General features: G+C 38.0%; 1 protein-coding gene across 1 annotated transcript; it reads right to left on the reverse strand.

Annotated features, from left to right (window-relative positions):
• Positions 1 to 756: 756 nt before the first annotated feature.
• LOC114685591 (vomeronasal type-2 receptor 116-like) lies at positions 757 to 18,666 on the reverse strand. Its single transcript, XM_028860229.1, has 8 exons — positions 18,473 to 18,666; positions 15,509 to 15,797; positions 14,443 to 15,237; positions 13,134 to 13,361; positions 7,999 to 8,122; positions 3,537 to 4,431; positions 1,288 to 1,305; positions 757 to 886 (listed from the first exon to the last, which is right to left on the reverse strand). Exons 1-8 carry the CDS (start codon positions 18,664 to 18,666, stop codon positions 757 to 759), a joined length of 2,673 nt encoding a protein of 890 aa, XP_028716062.1.
• Positions 18,667 to 22,784: the final 4,118 nt, after the last annotated feature.

Here is a 22,784-nt window from a genome sequence, read left to right on the forward strand (position 1 = left end):
TGGGGTAAAGCTTTTTATCAACTCCACATCTGACAGAAACTAATATGCACAGTATTTAAAGAGATCAAGAAAAATCCCTGCTAACCCACAGGCTATACCTGCCAGAAATCCAGGTAGACTATCTGTAGATCTTAATTTCTCTTTGTTTCTTCCAGATCCAAACCCAAAGGCTTTTTACCAGCTTTTTAGCAGAACAGCAGTGGCAGCCTTTACAGACCCACTGTTGACACTTCCTATCAATCCTACAGTCTTCCACTTTGAAACCTCCCTCTCAACACCCATTGCTGTATCACAGCACCCAACTCCAACAGGCACATATTATTTACTCACAGGTCAATCCTTCCAGAAAACAAACAAGGCTTCCCTTAAACCTTTTCTCTCCATCTGTTTCCACAGAATCAATCCCCTCCTCCCCACCCGAATATCATGCAGAGCAATGCAGAAGAACACCTCTGGCAGCCTGCTGCCTGACCTAAAAATAATGCAAACTAGCCAGACAATGTGTCTCCAGTAGTGCCCTATAACTCTACCACTTTAGTCTTTGAATATTCCAACATTTCTGAAGCCCACAAAAAGACTCTAAATAGCCTTTATGAATATAATTAAGGTTCTTAAAATGAAGTTACTAGAGCCTTTAAATGAATCCAGGGAAAAGATGGGTAGGAAGCAAAAGCTGAATGACTCAGAGACCTAGGGCAGAACCAAACATAACTGACCCAAATAAAAACAAATACACGAAAAAAATTGAATTGATTCCTAAATATTCTGCAAAGCTCGTAGATCAGTGTCTAGCCCAGTCAACACCAGAGAGGCTTCCTCTGTCAACTGCTGGAAGCATATGCAGAGATGAGACCCACAGCCAACATTAAGTGGAACACAGGCAACCCTGGAGAAGAGGAGGAGGAAGGGTTAGAGGATTCAGAGGAATCAGGGAAATCAGGAGAACACAGTGCACAGAATCAAATAAGCAGGGATTATAATTGCTTACAACAACTGAAGCAGAAATCATGGAGCCTGAATGGGTCTATTCTATGTCCTCTGCATACATACATAAGTTGTTTAGCTTGTGGTGTTTGTTGGACTCCTAACAGTGGAAGAATTGTGTCTTTGACTCTTTTGTCTGTTCATGAAACACCTTTCCTCCTATTGGGTTGCCTCATCCAGCCATGATATGATGGATTTTTGCCTAGTTTTGTTGTCACTTGTTATGCTGTGTTTGCTTGACTTCCCTGGGAGGCCTGCCCTTTTATGAAGGGAAAAGGAGAAGCAGTTGATCTAGTGGAGAGCAGATGTGTGTGTGTGTGTGTGTGTGTGTGTGTGTAATAGAACAGGAAGGAGTGGAGGAGGGGAAGTTATGGTCAGAATGTATCAGCATGAAAATAATAATGATTAAAAAAGAAATCCAGGAAAACACAAATAAAAAGGGGAAGTGAATAAATACAACAGTACAACAGTTCAAGACCTAAAAATGTGTATGAAAGCAATAATAAAAAATGACCTAGTGAAATAATTCTAGAAATCAAAAATTTAGGATTATACTCCAAAACAATAGAACCAAGCTTCAACATCAGAATGCATCATTCCTACTCAATTTTTCATACATCTTGGGAGGAAAATATTGAGCTTCATAGTGAAAAACAACAAAACAGAATTTAATGATATTTTATGTGTGCTCTAACAAATAAAGCTTGCCTGGAGATCAGAGGAAAAAGCCAGCCACTATATTAAACATGGAGGCCAGGAAATGATAGCACACACCTTTAATCCGAGCATTTGTGAGCGGCAGAGATTCTATCAAATCTCTGTGAGTTAAAGACCACACTGGGAACACAGTCAGGAATGGTGGCATGTCTTTAATCCCTGAACTAGTGTTTTTGTTGTTGTTGCTTTGGTTTTGGTTTTGTTGTTGTTGTTTGTTTTTTTGAGACAGGGTTTCTCTGTGTAGCTTTGTGTCTTTCTTGGAACTCACTCTGTAGCCCAGGCTGTCCTTGAACTCACAGAGATCCACCTGACTCTGCCTTCTGAGTTCGGGATTAAAGTCATGTGCCACCACCCTGTACCCCCGGCTTAATACCAGAACTAATTAACCACAGAAGTCGTGATGTCTGTACAGAAAGACAAGAAGTGATGGAGCTGGATGGAAAGAGGAAGTGATATAGCTGGGTGGAGAGAGGAACTAAGATGGCAAGGCACAGAAAAGTATATAGGTGTGAGTAATTAGGAAGTAGCTATCTCTTGTGCTGGGATTTCCTACCATTAAGAACTTATGGATGGCTAGTTTTATCCCTCTGGTCTTCCCGTTTTACCCCAATATCTGGATCCTGGTTTTTATTAATAAGACCATTTAGCAATTCATGTTACACATTGAAATAATCATGAAAAAATAAAGTTTCATCATTTCTGACTGCAAATTGTACAAAAAGCTATAATAACAAAAACAGCATAGTTTTGGAATTAAAAGAGACAGGTTGAACATTGGAATCAAATTGAAGTTTTGTTTCACTCACCTATGGAACCTAATTTTGATAAAGAAAACAAAAATACACAGTTGAAAAAATAAGGCATCTTCAATAAATGTCTGCATACAGAAGACATGCTGCAATAGATCCATATTAACCACCCTGCACAAAACTCAAGGCCATATTTATCAAGTGTCTTAACATAATATCAGATACCTTGAACCTGGTAGAAAAGAAAGTGGGCAAGAGACTTGAAGTGATTGGAATGGGAGAAGAATTTTTGAAAAGAATGCCATTAGTACACACACTAAGACCAACAATTAATGAATAGGGCCTCATGAAACTGAATAGCTACTCCAAGGTAAAGGACACTATCATTGAGAAAAAAAACATCAGCCTAAGGAATGGGAAAAAAGGGGTTTTCCATCTCCACATCTGATAAAGTCCTAATATCAAAAATACAAGAAAACTCAGGACAGTAGGTATCCAAACACAAATAACCCAATTTTAAGATGTGGTAGAGATCTAAACCCAGAATTCACTAAAGAGGAAGCTTGAATTGGTGAGAAACACTTAAAGAAATGTTCTTCTACCTCATCTTACTGTGTATTGTTTTGCCTGGTATGGTGTTTGTATCTTCGTGTCCTGCTCTTTTGGGTAGGGTGATGGAAGCATAGTGGATATTGGAGAGAGGGTAAGAAGGGGCGAGTTGAGTGTGAAAACACCACACTGAGTTTAGTCCCAGCCTTCAAGGGCTTTAAAAGCCACACATTCAGTCAGACATCAAAAGAAGACCACAGTTTATTTCAAATCTTCATTTATATTAAAGAAAGAATAGAACTTCTACACTGGAATAATACTCAATAGCCAGGTCTTATAAAATAAGCTTTTGATTGGAAGTTTACAGGAGGCAATGTATAGAAAATTAGCATACATGATGATTCTCAGCATAGTCATTAGAAAAAAGAGTGAGAGTCACAAGATAATGCATACATCTTGCATTGTATCCTAATAGGTGGTTCTGTAGCAACACTACAGTCGTCAGTTTCTAGTTAGGATTTGTCAGTTCTGAAAGATGTTTTCTCCTTTAACTTTTGGAGAGAATTTCTCTCTGGTCTTAACAAAATTATGTAACACTTGGGGAAAAAGATGCATCCCAGCAGGCCAACACTAGAAGCTAAGATGGAGAAGACCTCCATAGCCACCATGACCTTACCCTTGGTGCTGTGGTAGACAGGCAGAAAGGTGACCCAGACACTGCAGAACAACAGCATGCTGAAGGTCAGCAACTTGGCTTCATTGAATGTGTCAGGAAGATTCCTGGCCAAGAATGCCACAATGAAGCTCCCAAAGGCAAGAAAGCCATGGTATCCCAAGACACAGTAGAATGCAGTAACTGAGCCCTTTTCACACACAATGATGATTTGGCCATGCTCAGAGTGTACATCAATGTCAATAGATGGAGGAGAAACTCCCAGCCAGATTGCAGACAAAATAATTTGGATGAGGGTACAGATGCCAATGATATAGTTGGGTGCCCCTGAAGGCAGGTAGAACCTCAGCTTTCTTCCTGGGGCTGTGACTTTGAAAGCAAGAACAACAGTAACTGTTTTGGCCAACACAGTGGAAATAGCCACAGTGAATACAACTCCAAATGTGATTTGCTGCAGGATACATGTAGCTGCATTGGGATGGCCAATAAAAAGCAAGGGATACAGGAAACAAAAGTGGAGTGAGATGAGCAAGGTGTAGCTGAGACTGCGGTTATTGGCCTTGACAATGGGAGTGTCATGATGCTTCAAAAATACCCCAAGAACCACAGATGTGAATGCAGTGAAGCACAAAGCCATTAAGGTCAGAGCCATCCCCAAGGGGTCTTCATAGGTCAGAAAGACCACAGATTTGGGAAGGCACTGGTTTTTCTTGGCATTGGCGTACTGCTCCTCTGGACACTTCAGACACTGATCCACATCTGATGGAGAAGGGAAAGTATGATTAGTGCAGCTTTAGCATTTTTAGAGACAAGGTATTTCAATTAAGTGTGCTGCAGAAGCAGTCCAATGTCTACATTCTTCCTGCGGATGTAGGTGAAAAGCATTGCTGCAAAGCAGTGCTTCAATTTCACTGTATTCACTCCTTATATCTATGTGTAAGGAAACCAAACAATCATTATGTTGTGTATTTAACTGTGTGTTAATGATTACATTTGTCATCTTAAGGAAAACACAGATATTTCAGAACAATTCTGGATATGATGTGAAAGTGACTTAAAGTTTTTAAGTGACAGAAGCTGAAATCTTTAACTATTGTTTTGCACAATGTATATTTTAAAGTCCTAGATCCCAAGAATGCACTGCTTGCTGATTTCTTTTTGTTCTGTGAATGCTGTCTGTATGATAGATGAAGACTGTGTCTTCTACTGATCCAAGACCTCTGATATATTTTCTAGTATGAATTTGTCAGATCAAATGCATTGACATAGAAGCAACACTAAACAGAATCAGTAGGAATTCTTAGAGTCAGAAAAATATACCCCAGAATCAAGTTCTCAACACAAAGGAGATTTATTTGCCTTGGAGGTGAATTGTGAGGGAATAAGAGACAAAGACAGGAGAGAGAGGATGAGGGAGAAGGAAAAGAACCATGGGAGATAGGGAATAGGTATTTGGCTGGAATACAAAGAACTGCCTTTGGATAGAGAGGAGACAGACATGCCCTGAAAGAAAATAGCAGTTTATAAAGTTAAAAGGGGTAGCCCATCTGAGGATGAAGTGTTGAATTTGATAGTCACATCAGTTAGGACAGCCACAAGGGAGTATGGCTGGCCTGACTTCATTATTTTTATATAAGGACCTTGGTAGAGAGCCTTGGGAGGAGGAAGTGGCCAACTAAGGGAACAGACCTTGGTGGCTAGCTTTAAGTATGTAATTGTCAGCCTGTAGATAGTGTTTCATGTCTTTAATCCTAGCACAAGAGAGGCAGAGGCAACAGAATTCTGTGATTTCAAGGACAGTGTGGTCTACAGAGCTAGTTCCAGTAGAGCCATAGCTACACATTAAACCCTGTCTCAAAATAAAAAACTGTAAATGCTTTAGGTAGTGTTTCTATTGCTGTGAGGAGAAAGCATGGACTTGGCAACTCTTGTAAAGATAAACATTTAATTGGGTGTCTTAGAGTTCAGAGGTTTAGTTCATTATTATGGTTGGGCATAGTGGCACGCATGCAGACCTGGTGCTGTAGAGAGTACCTTAAAATTATACATCTTTGAACCATAGGCCTCAGTAATAACCTGACTCACTGAGTGTCTTGAGTGTATCTGAGACTTCAAATTCTGCCTCCAGAGTGACACACTTCCTCCAAAAAGACCACATTTCTTCAACAAGGCAACACCTACTAATAAGACCACTCATCATGACCTTACGGGGACAAATTAAATTCAAACTACTACAGTAATTTAATGGTTCTTAGAAAGGCAAAGGGAATGTAGGAGAAAGGCAGGGCTTAAAAGACACATGTTGGCCATACTTGGTTGAGCTAAATTCCCTTCAGAATCATTAAGTTTGTGTGTGTGTGTGTGTGTGTGTGTGTGTGTGTGTGTGTGTGTGTGTGTAGGTTTGTATGTGTGTCTACACGAAGAGAAGCAAAAGAGCTCATGAATATCAGAGTGATTCAGTTTATATAATATAAAGAGGAGGAGGAAATGATAGAGGAATGTTATATAATTTTGATGTTTGAAAATGCAAAAATAATTAAACACAATAAATAAACATCCCCTTAGTTGTGGTCTCATCTGGCAGTAAGGACCCTGTACTCCTGAGGCTTGTTCAGAAGCAGCAGTAACCCTATCACTAAATGTAGAAACCTCTGTATATTTTTAAAATTAAAAAGCCCTACATCTTGATTCCATCACCCTTGGGAAGAGAAAGCACCTTCCTCCTCCCCTACTTTCTATTTATGTGAGACCCAGACTCTGTGAATGTTCTCCAGTATGTAGGGGATAGTGATATAGCACCATGAGCAACCCACCACAAGAACATTCAAGCAAGAGTAATAGCACAGAATGTTTGTTTTGAATAACGGACCCCATTCATAAGCTGTAGTCTCTAACCTGGCAAGATAAGGAAATGTGATTACAATTGCTCTGAATAAGTAGCTAATGGAAGAGAATCATGTTGTGCTTCTAGATTTTAAGCCTTTTTATCTAGGAAAATGACTTTTAGGACAGATGTAATTAGTTAACTTGTTTAAGGAACTGAACGTTGGCTCAGTTGTAAAGACAATGTACTGTTCCTGAAGCCCTGAGTTCATCCCCAGCACCAATGTCAGGTGTCTCACAGCTGTGACTCTACAGAGACACTGGACACCTGCCTTGCACATGCATCTGTGATTGTGCACAGACAACCACTGACCTCACCTCATACACATAAAGTAATTATAAAATATTTTTGCTTAAGTTTTGTTGTATTTATTTGTAAATACCCATTATTCTTATGGTTTTACACTTCAAACAGTTTCACTAGACTTTAATTACTTCAGTGAATGTTATATGTGTGGTTGAATGAGGGTCAGAAAACAACTTCTAGGAATTGGCTAGCTCTTCCTACTACATAGGGATGAACTCGTCATCAGCTATAGTAGAAAGGGATTTAACTGCTGTGGCATATTACTGGCCATGAGTTTCATTTGGGGACTTCCATGTCATTGCATAGGTTGACAGGCAATAGAAGAGAAAAACAATCTCTCTGCCATTTGCATGGAACCAACTGTAAACGAATAATCATTTCACTAATAAGGGCTGTGTGGGTGACAGCACCATTCAGATATTTGTGGCTAGGTGCTTTCATACAAAATAATTGTCTCTTATATTTGTGACATTATTAAATGGGTGATATACAGAAAAATATTGAATATGGGACTCTCCTGATTTTCTACATTAGGTGCCAACACTTATTCATATTTTCCTAGACTTCAAATCACATCAATCCTTTGATAAAGGAATCGCTGAATATTGCTTAAAGTTTTCTATCTCATAGTGAACAATTTATGATAATTTTATAAGTAAATATTCCTGTCTCCATTAATTTTACAGAGGACTTTCATTTTGTTCCTAGCACCCACATAATAAAGTTCAGTGGCTCTGGTGCCCTGTTCTGTTCTCTCCATTGATTCCTGTACATATATGGTGCCTAAAATTTTATGTAAGAATACATACATACATGCAATTTGAATAAATAAATATTATTAAAGATTAATGACTGGAATAAAATCTACATGCAATTTTAGAATAGATAATCACACTAGGTAACACCTTGTGTAGAATTCTCTCAAACTTCAGTTTAGTTATCCAAACTCTTTCTTTGAGAAAAAGATTCATGACATGAATTTTCAATGAGTAAAAGATGTATGCCATGGCAAAAGGTGTTAATTGGAGATATGCTGTCATTGATCACATTCCTATAAAAACGAACATAGGGATCATCCCTGTGTGGGTTAGAGAGGATGATCAATGAGAAGAACTTATCTATCAGCAAGCACTCACCTGTCTCATTAGTTATTTCATTTTCTGGGCAGGGTTTGCAATCAAAACAGCAGACTGTCATTCCCTCTTTTCTAAATTTTCTGAATCCGGGACCACAATCAGCACTGCACACAGAGGGCGGCATCTGAGAAAAATTAGACAAATGCTGTTATCAGGAGTTTTACCTACTCCTTACATATCTGTATTATATGAGCATGGTGAAATAAGCTTATTTTATATACACAAAATTACTGACCACTTTTTATATATACAATAACATTTCACTTAGTATATATATATATATATATATATATATATATATATATATATATATGAATCTGTGGAAACAATAATGTAAAGTTGAGTAGCTTCAATTTTTAGAAATTTAGAGAGTATAGGTTGTTTGTTGTGGGCAAACACTATGGTGCTTGCAAATTGGTTTTTCTAGTTAATTTTTGTCAACTTAACCCAAAGTACATTAAAATGCTAGTGGGAACCTCAACTAAAAAGTCTTCTTCAGTGAACTAGCCAGTCATCCTACCTTTAATACATTTTACTAATTGGTTCTTGATTTAGGAGTGCTAAGCCAACTGTGGACATTGCTGTCCCTAGGCAGGGCATATGAGAAATCAAGCAGAGCAAGCCAGTAAGTAGTGTTTTTTCACCTAAGGCTCTACACTTTAGTTGCAGACTCCAGAATCCTTCCTTGTCTTCCCTTAACTGTAAGCCATGAACCTAATCAACCATTCCTCTTCACCTTTTTACAGTCAGTGTTTAATTACAATGATAGCATAGCAAGCTAGAACTAGTGGACATCTGAAACGGGAAATAACTTCTCATATCTCAGATAGCATACATGAACTCCGACAAAATATCACTGCAAAGCATGAAATATGGAGTATAAGAAAACACAGGTAAGTGGCAGAGTCTGGGACATTTGTAGTGATAAAGTACTTACTGCATTCACAAGAATTGAAGTGGAAGGTGCAGTTTTTCCTGGGGCAAAAATTCTTTACAAAAGCTGTGTTTTCGGGGAAACTGAATAAAAATTAACTTGCTTAATCTTAATTAAAGTTTTTTTTTAAGTAAAAATACAAAATCTTCGTTTCATCAAAAATCTGCTTAGAGGGATCTGTATGCTGCTTCAGAAATTTGATGATTGTTGTATATTCACAGTCAGTTCTGTGTTGAAACTGCAGTGTCTCTTATGCACTGGCTCTTTCATATTCTCCACAATACGGTTAACTATAAATCTTCCTTTTCTTTCAAAGTTTTCTTGAAAGAAGGTCAATACACTATTGGTAGACCACAACTCCTGATATAAACTAGACTGATTTAGTTACCACGCAGATCTGAGTCTCTTTCCTCCTGAATACTGGGATTAAAATATATGCTGTCAGTAGACACATTGCTTCCCTTCTTTTCTGTTTATCATGTTTACAATTTCTTTTTGGACTTGTTAAGATATTAAGGACTATTTTGAAGAAGAGTGGAGAATATGTATATACTTGTTCCATTTCTGACCATTATTTTTAGACAGGGTCTCTATATGCAAGCTAGCATGTTTGGCCTTCCCATGCAGGTAAGACTGGACACACAAACAGACATAAATTTGCCTGTCTGTTCCTCCCAGGAGTTTGGATTAAAAATATGAACCACCACATACATCTGGCCTCACTGATGATTTTAATGGAAATGCTTTGAGTTTCTCCTCATATAGTACAATGTTCACAATATGATTGTCATAGAAAATCTATTTAATGTTACCAGTGTGCACAATGTGATTATTTATTAATAAAGGAAAAAACCTTGTTAAGTCAAGATGTGTTCAGTCTACTGTTTCGGGTTTTTGTTTTTTTTAAATTTTAACTCTGAATGAATGCTGAACTTTGTTAAGAGCCTTTTCTGCCCATATTTAAATGATCATGTATTTCTATCCTTGAGTTTATTTATGTGCCACATTTAATTTACTGATGTGCATATATTAAGCCAGATTTGTATCCCTAGAATGAAGTCATCTTTGACATAAGGACAGGTAATTCTGCTGTGTCATTGAGATATATTACTCAGTGTTTAGTTGAGAATTTTTCCATCCATGTACATGAATGCGTTTAGTCTCTAGTTCTCTTTATTATGCTTCATTTCTTCCACATTCTTTCACCATATTTTGAAAGGAGGGATTTCTGAATGTTTGTAAGTGAGGTTAGATTCTGGAAGCAAAAATCACTGTTGGTTTTACAAACTAGTCTTGATATTTGTGTATTTTCATTACAGAATATGAAGAACAACATTGAACTGTTATTGAGAATTATTTGTTGTTTTTTTTTTTTTTTTTTTTTTTTTTTTTTTTTTTTTTGGTTTTTCGAGACAGGGTTTCTCTTGTGTAGCTTTGCGCCTTTCCTGGAACTCACTTGGTAGCCCAGGCTGGCCTCGAACTCACGGAGATCCACCTGGCTCTGCCTCCCGAGTGCTGGGATTAAAGGCGTGCGCCACCACCGCCCGGAGAATTATTTGTTAATTTTGGTCTGTTATAATATTTAATATTCTTCTAAGAGTTGTTTTTCTGTCTGGTGTTCTAGTGTTGTATTGGTAATACTTGATCATTTGAATATATCTTACTTTTCCATACGTAGATATTCTTCAAGTGTTTCCATAGTACTATAAAATGTTTATGAATTCCTATAAATTATGTTCATGATTTAGCATTGCTCTGTCTTTGTATTAATTAGGGTTCTCAGGGGTAACAAATCTTACAGAATGAATATGTCTCTGTCTCTGTGTCTCTCTATATATGTATGTTTACATATATACAAATTTTTAGAATGTCTTATAGGCTAAAGTTTAGCTATTCCAAATTTCTATTTGGAATATTTAGCTATTCCAAAAATTGCTGCATGTGAATGGAAAACCCAAGAATCCAGAAACTGCTTAGTCCCTGAGAAAGAAAGTCTTCAGTATATATTAGAACCCCAAAGAAATAGGTTCTAAAGCCAGTGAAAGAACAGGTGTGCTAACAAGGTAAGAGCAAGTAGATAAAGAATAATAGCGTCCTATTTCAATGTTTTTATATAGACTTCCAACAGAGAGTGTAGCCCTAGATAAACACGTGCTTTCCAAAATCAAATTATCTGGATTAATGATGTGTCTTCCCAAATTAAGTCCCAGATAAAATATGTGTTTTTTCCCTTCTTAAAAATCTCATTTTGGAGTCTTTCTTCTCCTAGCTGATCACCCTGGCCTCTAGGCTTTAGGTTCTGGGTTAGAACTTGTTTCCCCATACCCCTATTCATTGCTGCCCCAGTTGCAGGCCAGAAGGCAGTGCTCCTGAAGGCAGGGCTGACAACCACCATTCTCCTTCAGACACTACAACCTATAAGACCCATTCCACTGCCCAACCTCAACCATCTTGGGAGACTTCAGCTGCTTCCTGAGACATAGACTTTGCCAGCTCTGATTGGATCAAGAGGTGATTCTTTGTTCTCCTAGCCAAACACCTAGACTCTAGGCTTTAGGCCCAGGGACATAACATGCCCCCCCATACCTCCACCTATTGCAACCCAGGTGCAGGCCAGCAATCAGGACTCCTGCAGACAGGACTGATGACCACCACTCCACACCAGACCCTGTAACCTACAAGTTCCACTCCATCGCCCAACCCAACCCATCCCCCAAGACTGCAAGTGCCCCTGAGATACCGAATCTACCAGCTCTGATTAGACCAAGAGATGAGTCTTTGTTTTACTAGCCAATTATCCCAGCCTCTAGGCTTTAGGCTCCGGGGCACAATGCCCCCATACTCCCACTAATTGTAGTCTCAGTTGCAAGCCAGTGTCAGGACTCCTTCAGGCAAGCCTGACTAGGGGCACCCCCCAATTGCACTCTATAACCAACAAGCACCACTTCATTGCCCAAAACTACCCATCCCCCAAGACCACAGCTGAGACTAAGACCTTACCAGCTCCAATTGGACCAAGAGCTCCAATTGGACCAAAGTGCCAATTAGACCAAATGTGACTCCCTAAGACTCAGATATTATTGGCACCAAATCAAGGAAGAGATGGGTAGATGCCAGTTTAAGAATATATTCAACAGAATAAAAAGCAATATAGTACTACAATAATGTAGTGGTTCTACATCAGCAAGACGTGAACCCAAAGTACAAGACACAGAAGAAAATGACCTTAAAAATGATTTTAAAATGATAGAGACTTTAAAGAGGAAATGAAAATTTCCCTTAAAGAAATCAATGAAAAGAGGAACAAATTATTGGAAAAAAATCAATAAATCCCTTAAATAAAGTCAATAAAACCAATAAAAAGCAATCAAACAGGTGAAGGAATCAGTGCAAGACTTGTCAACTGAAATAGAGGCATTAAAGAAGACACAAACTGAGGGAATACTCAAAATGGAAAAACTGAGGAGATGTAAAAAACTGTTGCTGCTCATGAACAGGGCTCAAGTTTTTTTTTTTTTTTTTTTTTTTCTGGTACTCATTTTGTTCCACTAAGTTGTCTCTGGTTTCTAGGGATCCAAGTTACTGTTTTGGAATCCTTATGCACCACGCATTCCAATGTTAAACAGACATACATGCAGACAAAACATTCATACCCACAACAAAGAAAAAGAAAGAGAAAAAACAAGGTTATAATTCTGAGGGTATGTAAAAGTATCATGAAAATGTTATGTTTATGTATGGCTAGATATGTTAACAATTTAGGACATGTTGGGAAAAAAGCTTAAAACAAATTTTGTAATAAAAGATAATGATTTGCATATGTTTAATTTGCTCCATGTCAAAGGTTCAGCAGAAAAGAGGTAAACCATTGTGTGGTGAACAGAGTAGTACCAAGAGAATTTTGCTTAATTTACTGGAAACAATATTAAATGATGGTAACAAGCATTTTTATTTTTATATTAAAAAAACAGACACATGTCTAGCATGATAAAAACTTAATGTGTGCATGTCTGAAATCCTCAAAGAATTATTAAAACATCACATCAAGAATTGAAAAGCAGAGACATATTAAAGGAAGCCAAAGAATGTTTCTTTATGTGACAATCTATTTCATTTCACTAAGTTACAAGGAAGCACAAATGGATCAATTGACAGTTTTCCTGCTTTGTAATGGAAATCAGAACAGTAAGATCAGACTCACCTCTCTACTTCCTGTGGCCCACTCTATAATGTCTTCATATAAATACAGCTGTTGACCATGTAGAAAATATGGGCTAAACTTTCCAATCTTCACCTTAAGTCCAAGACCATTTGGAAAATTCCAAATCTGGAAAATGTCATACTCTGCCTGCAGTTTTTCTTTCTGTTTCATATTCACTTTGTCCCCAGCAGTATAGGTGAAGTTGGTCTTCCTAAGAATGGAGTGCAGCTGAAAGACAGTGAACATTGGATAGTGTGTGTCCTTTCTTGAAGTCAGAAAATGTATTCTGATTCCATTATAAATATAACTTTATTGAAGGTGCACAGTTGAGAAATCTCAATGAAAGCAAGTGGATTAATATAATTATCGTAATATCCCTAGAATTTTAGTTCTTTCAGAGGAAACCACCAAACGCAAATGCAGTCATACATGCAGACACCAAACTGAATATTAAATATGCACACACATAGACACACACTCATATCTATACAGATATACATACATAATACAGCCACATACTGTTTACTCACACATACATATGTAAGCCAAGACACACATGGGAACATTAAGGCATACTAAGACACACTTATGTATCCAAATAGGCACAAATCACACACATAGGCACATGTAGACTCATGCACTAAAAAAATACACACAGGAAAATACACAAGAACACATATTCAGAAAAAACACATTGATGTAAGACAAATTTGTGCTCACTTCTACAGACAGATATGAAGATAGACAGAAACACATATTTATTCACATCATATATATACACACATCAACACAGGTATACACACAGATACACAGAACCACACAAACATATATCCATAACCAGTGATAACCATCCAAACACAAATGGATACATACACACACATACATACATACATAAATATATACATCACAGCATTATTTCCTGTGTACTTTCCAGAGCCTAAAGTGGAGGCAGAAAAATTTCCACTACACTGATTATCACATATTTGACAATTAACAAACAAAAGCTTATCTTTCTATCATGGAGAGGATTAATGAAGAACTCATGCTTCCAGTATTAGAAGAGGGATGATGATATTCAGGTGCTCTGTAACAAAATCACTGAATTTCATTGATAAATTGTGTGTTCCACTATACTGTCTTTGCATTTAAGTTTATGGCAAACACTAGATTTTTTTCAGGAAGAAAAATGTTGAGAAACCTTTAAATTTGGTAAAAATATTTCCTAATCAACTAGAATAGGGAACCAGAGAGACTATTAAAGACTCTGACTTTGATGAAACCAAGTATCATCCTATAGAAGAAATATTACCTTCAAGCAATTTGATTGGGATCCTTTCCCATTGTTCATTGGCTGAAGAAGCATCTTACTGAAGAAATGGGCCACCATATACACAGCATCATATATATCATAATTGCCATCATTAAATGCCATATCAAAAGTTTCTAAATTTAGCCATTCCAATGAGGCATTGGATGAGCAATTCATCAGTGTCTGACACTTAGAATCTGAAACTTCACAGTTAAATTCCATCCACTCCAGACTTGCCAGGATTTCATTTGGGGTGAGAGGGCTCAAGGTCTGGAGAAAATTTTTAAAACCAGAAATCTCAGCATGATGGTGTGCAAAAGTTAGAGTCCTGTAAGATGAGTCAAGTGTGAAGTCGCTCTTGCTTGGAATGACATCCCACTGTGAGGTGGTGATCCATATTCTCTGTATACCTAGAGATTCCCACATTCTAAAGCTCTCAGCTAGAGTACCGTCTGTGTCACCATAAATGATAACAACATTTGTGGATGATGTCATTATTTGGTTATAATACAGTTCAGCTCTTGACATGTATAAATGCATGTTGACCGGAATCATGTTCACAAAGGCAAAGCAGATTGTATTTTGCTCCATCTCTCTTCTCAAATCTGAGAGAAACTGGGTGCCCTGATCATTATCTGAAATGGCCAGCCCTACCCAGTTCCAGCTGAAGTGAATTATGAGGGAGATCATGGCCATGGCTAGAGTTGTGTCCTTTGGGGCCATCTGATACAAATAAGGAAACTGTTCCTGATCACTGAGGATAGGATGGAAGGGTCCAAAGGTAAGCTGAACGATCTATGACACAAAGAGGAAGCATGAGGTATCATGCACTCCTAACAACTTCATAAACACACTTTTCTGAAAAGAATTCTTAAATAGCTCCTTACTTGTTAATTCGTCCCTTATCTATACTTCAAAAGGGGAAATACAAAAGGCCCATAAAATCCCTTGAACTACATAGTTTTACGTAAGTGTAAGGTCAGTTCCCTCCTCACACTCTTCTTAGCATCTTGGAATGGCATCAATAGAGACAGGATTTCTTGCAACCCAACTCTTAAAATCTCACCTGCTGTGAATATCTGAGGTCCAATGCTTTACCAAGTATTAAAGATTTTGTCCAGTTTGGTCCTGAAAGCACCACTCTACACATGTTATTTCCATCACATTTATAATTCTCAGGATTATCAATGCTCACAGAAGATTGAAAGTCACTGTACATTTGCCAAATAGTATTACATTCACTTGCAAAATATTGAAATGCTAATGACATATTTGGTAAAAGTTCAGGGTTTCTGTTGACTTCATCCACTGTAAACACTAAAGCCAGTACAATGGGATTGCCTTCACTTCCTGGTCTGCAAAAGGTTACAGTGATTAATAGGGACAGAGATATAAAGCTAATTATGTAGTCAGTAAAAGGACTATCCTGTACTTGATGGTTTTCCCAACCACACCCACAGTTTGAAACAAATATTCTGCATTGGGATGTTGGGATGACAGAAGAAGATGGATATTTGCAAAAGGTTTAAAAGTTCATGAGAGTGCATCTACCATAAATAAGATGAGACACTGGTGTCTTTGACAGAGAGCATTGCCCATCTCTGGTTTTTGAGTGCTTTCTCTGGAGGTAAAGACAAGGCCTCCGGATTTGATGAAACAATAAATCTGATCATGCTTTCATTTTTAAATATTTGAGAAATATGAAAAAAGCACATGAATTGTGAGCCATTGAATTTGTGGTACTTTCTTATGACAGCAACTGATTTAGGTAAAGCAGTCACAAATGTCAGGTGTATGCACAATAGTCTGGGCAACATTTGGCTCTTGTACTTACAATTCTTTATAATCAGTGGGCAATATAGTTAACATATCTCATCCTGACCATCTTCATATTCTTTTCTCTCTATATATTGCAGTCATAAAATCTTTTTAGGGATTTATTTTTTAATGAACTCAAATACCAGAAATGTACTTGTTTAAATTGCATGCCTATATTCATCTGTGAGTATGGACAGTATTAATGCTCACTTAGGCTATAACTAGGAAATAGATTCCACAAATTTGAATGGCAGTTAGCTGTAGACTAAACTGGCTTCAAATGCACAGAGATGCACTTTGTCTGGGTCCTAAGTACAGTGATTAAGGACATGTACTTCCCTTCTGTATTGTTCACCTATTTATATTTACACTGACATGTCATAAATTCACAATGGTTATATCAGAAGAAAATAATTTTTCCTTCTAGAAAATATCTTTTGAATATCATTCCAGTCACATTAACAAAAAACAAGCATCTTACTGAGATTTGAATGTGCCAATGTTACAAGTTCTTTTGTCTATTCATTTGTTTGTTTGTTTTCTAGACTGGGTTTCTTCATGTAGTTTTGTGCCCTTCCTGATTCTGGCTTTGTAGACCAGGCTGGCCTCAAACTCACAGAGATCCGGCTGGCTCTACCTCCCAAGTGCTGGGATTAAAGAAGTGTGGCACCACCATGCAGAATGTTGCATGTTTCTTAAATAGAAATTTCTAAACTGTAAAATGCATGGAAAATTTTATGGAGTTTTATGCAATAAAAATGGGTAACAGGTGAGTTGAAATAGAATAGTAGCAATTTGTGTTCATGTTTATGGGAAGAATAATAACTCATGTTTCTTTCTAGTAATCTCAAACTATTTGACCAATAAAGTTCAAATATACAACTTCATTCTGAATAATTCTCAAAGAGTTATATACAATTTTTTCCCACTTAGGAATTTTAACACTGTGGTATCTTTATGTATGAAAATAGGAATTTATCTACACATTTTTTTAATAAGAATAACTTTAGAATATCCTTTGTTATTACACAGGGGAAAGTGTCATTGAAAAAAATAAAATAACACACATCAGGTATTTGATATTAGAACTTGTTAAAATCAAACAATATATCCAACACACTAAACATAAAGAAACATCAATTAATTGCGCTGTTAGAGTCACCAAGTGGACTAATGTGCTGTCCTTAAAACAGCTATCAGCAGGTAACAGAATCAAAATGTGTATAGTGCTGCAATTGGTAAAATATGCATATATGATTAATAACATTACTTAATGAAAACCATAAGAGGTAAGTGTAATATCGGTGTCAGACAATAAACAGCATAGATATAAAGAGAGAAGAAACATGCTTCTTAAATAATGGAAAAAATGAGCTAGTCAGTAACTTCACTAACCCTGTTCTCAATTGTTGCCAAGTGTCACATGCAACAGCTGCTTTAAGGCAAGTGACAATGGAAGTAAGCAGTCACCACTGTTAGTAACAGCCTCACTTTTTGAAGAATGAAAACCTATCATGTACATTCCATATAATACTTCTTTACTCTAAAGAGAAAGTTAAGAATTGGACTTTGAAACTAAAGTCCAGTGGTTATACATATATATATAAGTGAAGTATGGAGAAACAGGAACACATGTGAAGTTCAAAGTGGACAGGTTTCCTACTTACATTCTGGATGCATCTTTATAAGTCCTTCTTTGACCACATGCAGAGCATCTGAGAAAGTAACTGAAAATCTATGTGAAAATTCTCCCCAGCTAGCTATGCTACAAATATTAGTTGCCCTGGAAGTGCATTAGGGCCTACGCATTGATGGAATACCCATCAGCTGATTCTACAGAAATTTACTTGTATCCATTTAGAATGACAGTCATTAAAACAGCATTGGATTTCTTTCAATAAGACATCACCTGCTCCTATGCTGTGGAAACTATGAAGATGAGGGCTATATGTAATGGAACAATGTATAGTATCCTTTCTTCACTCAGATTCCAGCCTTGTATATTGCATGGTAACTGGGAGAGTAAAAAGAAAACTCTCTGGACAAATTGAAAGACAAATAGCATAAGCCTCTAAAAGAATTTGGGTTTTTTTTGGTGTGCAGGTGGTTTTAACAGGGCAGATGATTCAAGACATTGCTCTCATCCTAATCCTCTTAATCCCTCATGAAACATCCATGATGGCATTTACATAGAAAACATAAAGGCACTTACTCTTCATTGAAACTGTGTATGAAATCCTTTATGTCCAGTGGCCATGGCACTGTGTAAAATAAAAAGCCACATATCCCCAATTCTCCAACCACATATTCAATATTCTTCACTTTCCAAAAGCACTTGGGACGAACGAAACTTGCCAACTGAAGTGGAATGTTCAGGATCAAGAAGAGCAAAATCAACTTGAACATTTTTTTCTGTTCTAAGCCTGGGAACTTGGGATTGTTATGTGACATGAAGATCAGCACATCAAAGATATCTCCACCATGATATCTCCACCTGCTTTTATTTCTGTGGCCAAATAAGAGGCAATTGATGCATTCATGATTTCTTTTATTTTTATGCAGTTGTTTCCACACCCATTGAGAATACTTTGAAACTCTCTTGCCTGGGGCTAAGCATCTGATGTCCACAATCCCTGTCATGAAATTTGGCTGATAAACACATATGAGAATAGTATAGTTAGTTTCATGATATCAATCATCTTTTTGGAAATTAGTGCCCCAGGGGAAATGACATTTTGAGAAAATTTGGTTCCATGTGTGCATCATCAATGTGTTAATGTTATCCGCTTCAGAAATGATGTCAGGGGATTTTGTGAGATTATAGACAATGAGACATGCTTTACTGGTTCAGGACTCCCTAAATCAGAATTCATGTTTATACATTGGGAATTGTATCACATCAGGGGAAAGCAGCTTCTTGTTTAGAGCAATTGAATTACACACAGCAGGTACAGTGGGGCCTACTCTACACCAGTGACAGGTAAAGAATATCTAGCTAAAGCCTGTGATTCCATTATCTTGAAAACCAATAATGAGTCAAAAACATTTAATTTCCTTCCCCAATTGCCATCTCATGAGACCCAGACTCAGAGTGTACTCAAGTGCGAAGTACATATGGATAAAGCCTCTTGAGCACAATAACACAAAACACTCAACTATGAGTAGTAACACACAACATTTGTGTTGAGCAATAGTACCCCATTCATCAGCTGAATATTAGGAAATGGGATTCCAGTTGTCTTGAACCATGAAACATTGCAGAGTCATGATGTGATTTTTAAGTCTTTTTACATAGCACAATGAATTTAGCTTTAATTGGTTAATAATAAGGGACTGGTACTGTGGAATGGTCTTTCTGTATGGTGTGCATATGTGTTGCTTTCATTGGTTGGTTGTAAAGCTGTTTAGCCAATGAAGAGACAGATAGCATTTGGTGGTACTGTGGCAGGGTCCTGTGCTGTTGTTCCCTTTGTGGGAGGGGGTGAAGTAGTAACAGAGTCAACAACACAGACTCGGGGAGGGTGACAAGAAAACAAGCTCTGTTTATTCAGGAAGAGGCAAGCCTTACATACCCTCCACTTCACTCTGGGGGAAGGTCTGATGAATACTCATCTGCTGGTGTGATATGGCTGCCTCTCATTAGTCCAGGTCAACTCCAGATCATGTCTCAGCTGCTATTGCTAAGGCCCTTAGGCAGACCCAGGTTGGCTCTCAGAAAGTATCTCTTTAACTGGTTTGGGACAGCTGGACCTCAAACCTGTTAGGAATAAGTCATCCCACATGGTACAATCAAACTGAAGACTAAGAAGAAGGGCAGAGTGAGAGGAAAATGCGAGGCAGCCAATAAGCAAGCAGGAAGTGTAAAAATTAAGGTAATGAGCCACAAGCCACATGACTAAACATAAATAAGAATTATGGGTTAATTTAATTGTAAGAGATAATAACAAGGCTGAACTAATAGGAAAGATTTATACTTAATATAAGCCTTTGTGTGGTAATTTGAGAAGTAGCTGCTGAGCATTTGGGAGTTGTTGGCAGGACAGAAACTTCTGGTTACAGGCTGGAAAGTTGCCTCAGCTGTGGAGAGAATATACTGCTCTTGCAGAAGACCTAAGTTCAGTCCACAATAATCATCAGCTGTCTCATAACTGCTTTTAACTCTAAATCCAGGAGCATTGGATGCCTTTCATCTGCATTTATACTTGGGTAGACATTGCTGCTTGGATTCTAATGGTTCCCTCAGGGAAGGGGATGAGAAGGCACAGCATCAATAGCACAGACAATAAGAGTCCATTGAAAGCAAAAAAGGAAATCATTTATTCAATAACAGGTAAGGCCTTACATACCCTCCTCCCAGCACCCAGTCTGTATGGTCATCCCTCATTGGCTGGGCATGATCCAGAACTCTGACAGCACCTGTTGTTAGGCCTTCAGGCAGACTCCACACAATCAGGACCTCTAACAGTGACCAGGAATGTTGACGGCTCCTATTGCTAGGCCCTCAGGTAGATTTCAGGTTAGCTCATAAGGAGTATGTTATGTGCATGCCTTGGCAACTGGTCTGAGCCAATTTCCTTGACTTTATGGACCTGTCCATCTCACACACAAAGTAATAATAAAAATATTTTGTTTAATATTTGTTGTATTTATTATTGTAACTATCATTTATTCCTATTTTTTACATTTTAAAAATTTCATTACACTTGGTTTAATTAATTTGGCAGATGTTGTATGCAGGAGCACATGGAAGTCAGAAGAAAACTTTCAGTAAATAGCTACCTCCTCCTACTCCCTGCACTCTGGTATAAACTCAGGTCATCGGCATTAATTGTAAGGGATTTAACTGCTGAGCCATCTCATAGCCATGAATGTCCTTCGAGGGAAAGAGAGTGGGAGATCCTAGCTGGATCAAGAAAAGAGAGGGAGAACAACGAATAGGAGACCATGGTAAATGAAGACCACATGAGAAGGGGAGGAAGCAGAGAGCTAGGGAGGCCCACGGAGATCCACAAAGATACCGCCAGAAAAGACTGCTGGCAATGGACGAGAGACGGCAGGAACTGACCTACTCCGGTGATGGGATGGCCAGACACCCTGTTAGTTGTGCCATAAACCCCATCCAAGGAAGGTCTGAGGAATCTGGATGCAGACATCCATGGCTGGGCCCCTGGTGGAGCACTGGGAGTCTAATTAGTGAGAAAGAAGAGGGTTTATATGAGCGAGAATTGTTGAAGCCAGGGTTGGATAAAGCACAGGGACAAATAGCCAAACGAATGGAAGCACAGGATCTAGGAACCAAAGGCTGAGGGGCCCCAACTGCATCAGGCCCCTGAACGGGTGAGACAGTCATTTGGCTTGATCTGTTTGGGAGGCAGCCGTGTGTTGGTGCCGGGTCCTGGGCTTGTTGCATGAGTTGGCTGTTTGAATCCTGGGACATATGCAGGGACACTTGGCTCGGTGTGGGAGGGGGGACTGGTCCTGGCTGGACTGAGCCTACCAGGTCGATCCCGGTCCTCGGGGGAGACCTTGATCTGGAGGAGGTGGGAATGGGGGGAGGGGGAGGGGGGCGAGAGTGGGAGAACAGGGGAATCTGTGGCTATTATGTTGAACTAAATGATGTTGTAAAATAAATTTACTTAAAAATTCAAACAAAAAAAAAAAAAAGACTTTCATTGCATTATATAGGAAAAGAAACTATAAGAGAAATAAACCATTGATATACCATTTGTATGTAGACAAACCTAAATAAATAATAATTTAACCAATATATACTTTGTAGGTGACAACACCATGGGGACAGTTGTGTCTAATTGCTTTCACAGAAAAATCATTTGAACCTGTTACTTTATAACATAATTAACTGGGTATAATATATAAAAATATTGAATATATATTATGTGGCGAGGGGACTTTTCTTTTGGATCCAGTCTATTTGGTGTTCCGTAACCTTCTTGTATCTTGATAGGCATTTCCTTCTTTAGGTTGGGAAAGTTTTCTTCTACGATTTTGTTGAATATATTTTCTGTGCCTTTGAGTTGGTATTCTTCTCCTTCTTCTATCCCTATGATTCATAGGTTTGGTCTTTGCAAGGTATCCCAAGTTTCCTGGACATTTTGAGTCATGATTTTGTTGGCTTTTAGTTTTCTTTGACTGATGGATCTATTTCCTCTACTATATCTTCAATGCCAGAGATCTGCTCCTCCATTTCTTGAATTCTATTGGTTAGGCTTGCAATCTGTAGTTCCTGTTCATTTACTCAGATTTTCCACTTCCCGCATTCCCTCAGTTTGTGTCTTCTTTACTGTCTTGATTTCAGTTTTCAAATCTTGAACTGTTTCCCTCACTTGTTTAATTGCTTTCTCTTGGCTTTCTTTAAGGGATTTACTGATTTCTTCCCATTTTTTGTTTGACTTTTCCTGGATCTCTTTAAGGGAATTTTTCATTTGCCCTTTAAAGATCGCTATCATCTTCTTAAGGTCATTTTAAAGGTCCATTTCTTCTGTGTCTTCTGTGTTGGGATGTTC

The sequence above is a fragment of the Peromyscus leucopus genome, chromosome 1 (genome assembly GCF_004664715.2).
Source record: "Peromyscus leucopus breed LL Stock chromosome 1, UCI_PerLeu_2.1, whole genome shotgun sequence".
Lineage (NCBI taxonomy): Eukaryota > Metazoa > Chordata > Mammalia > Rodentia > Cricetidae > Peromyscus > Peromyscus leucopus.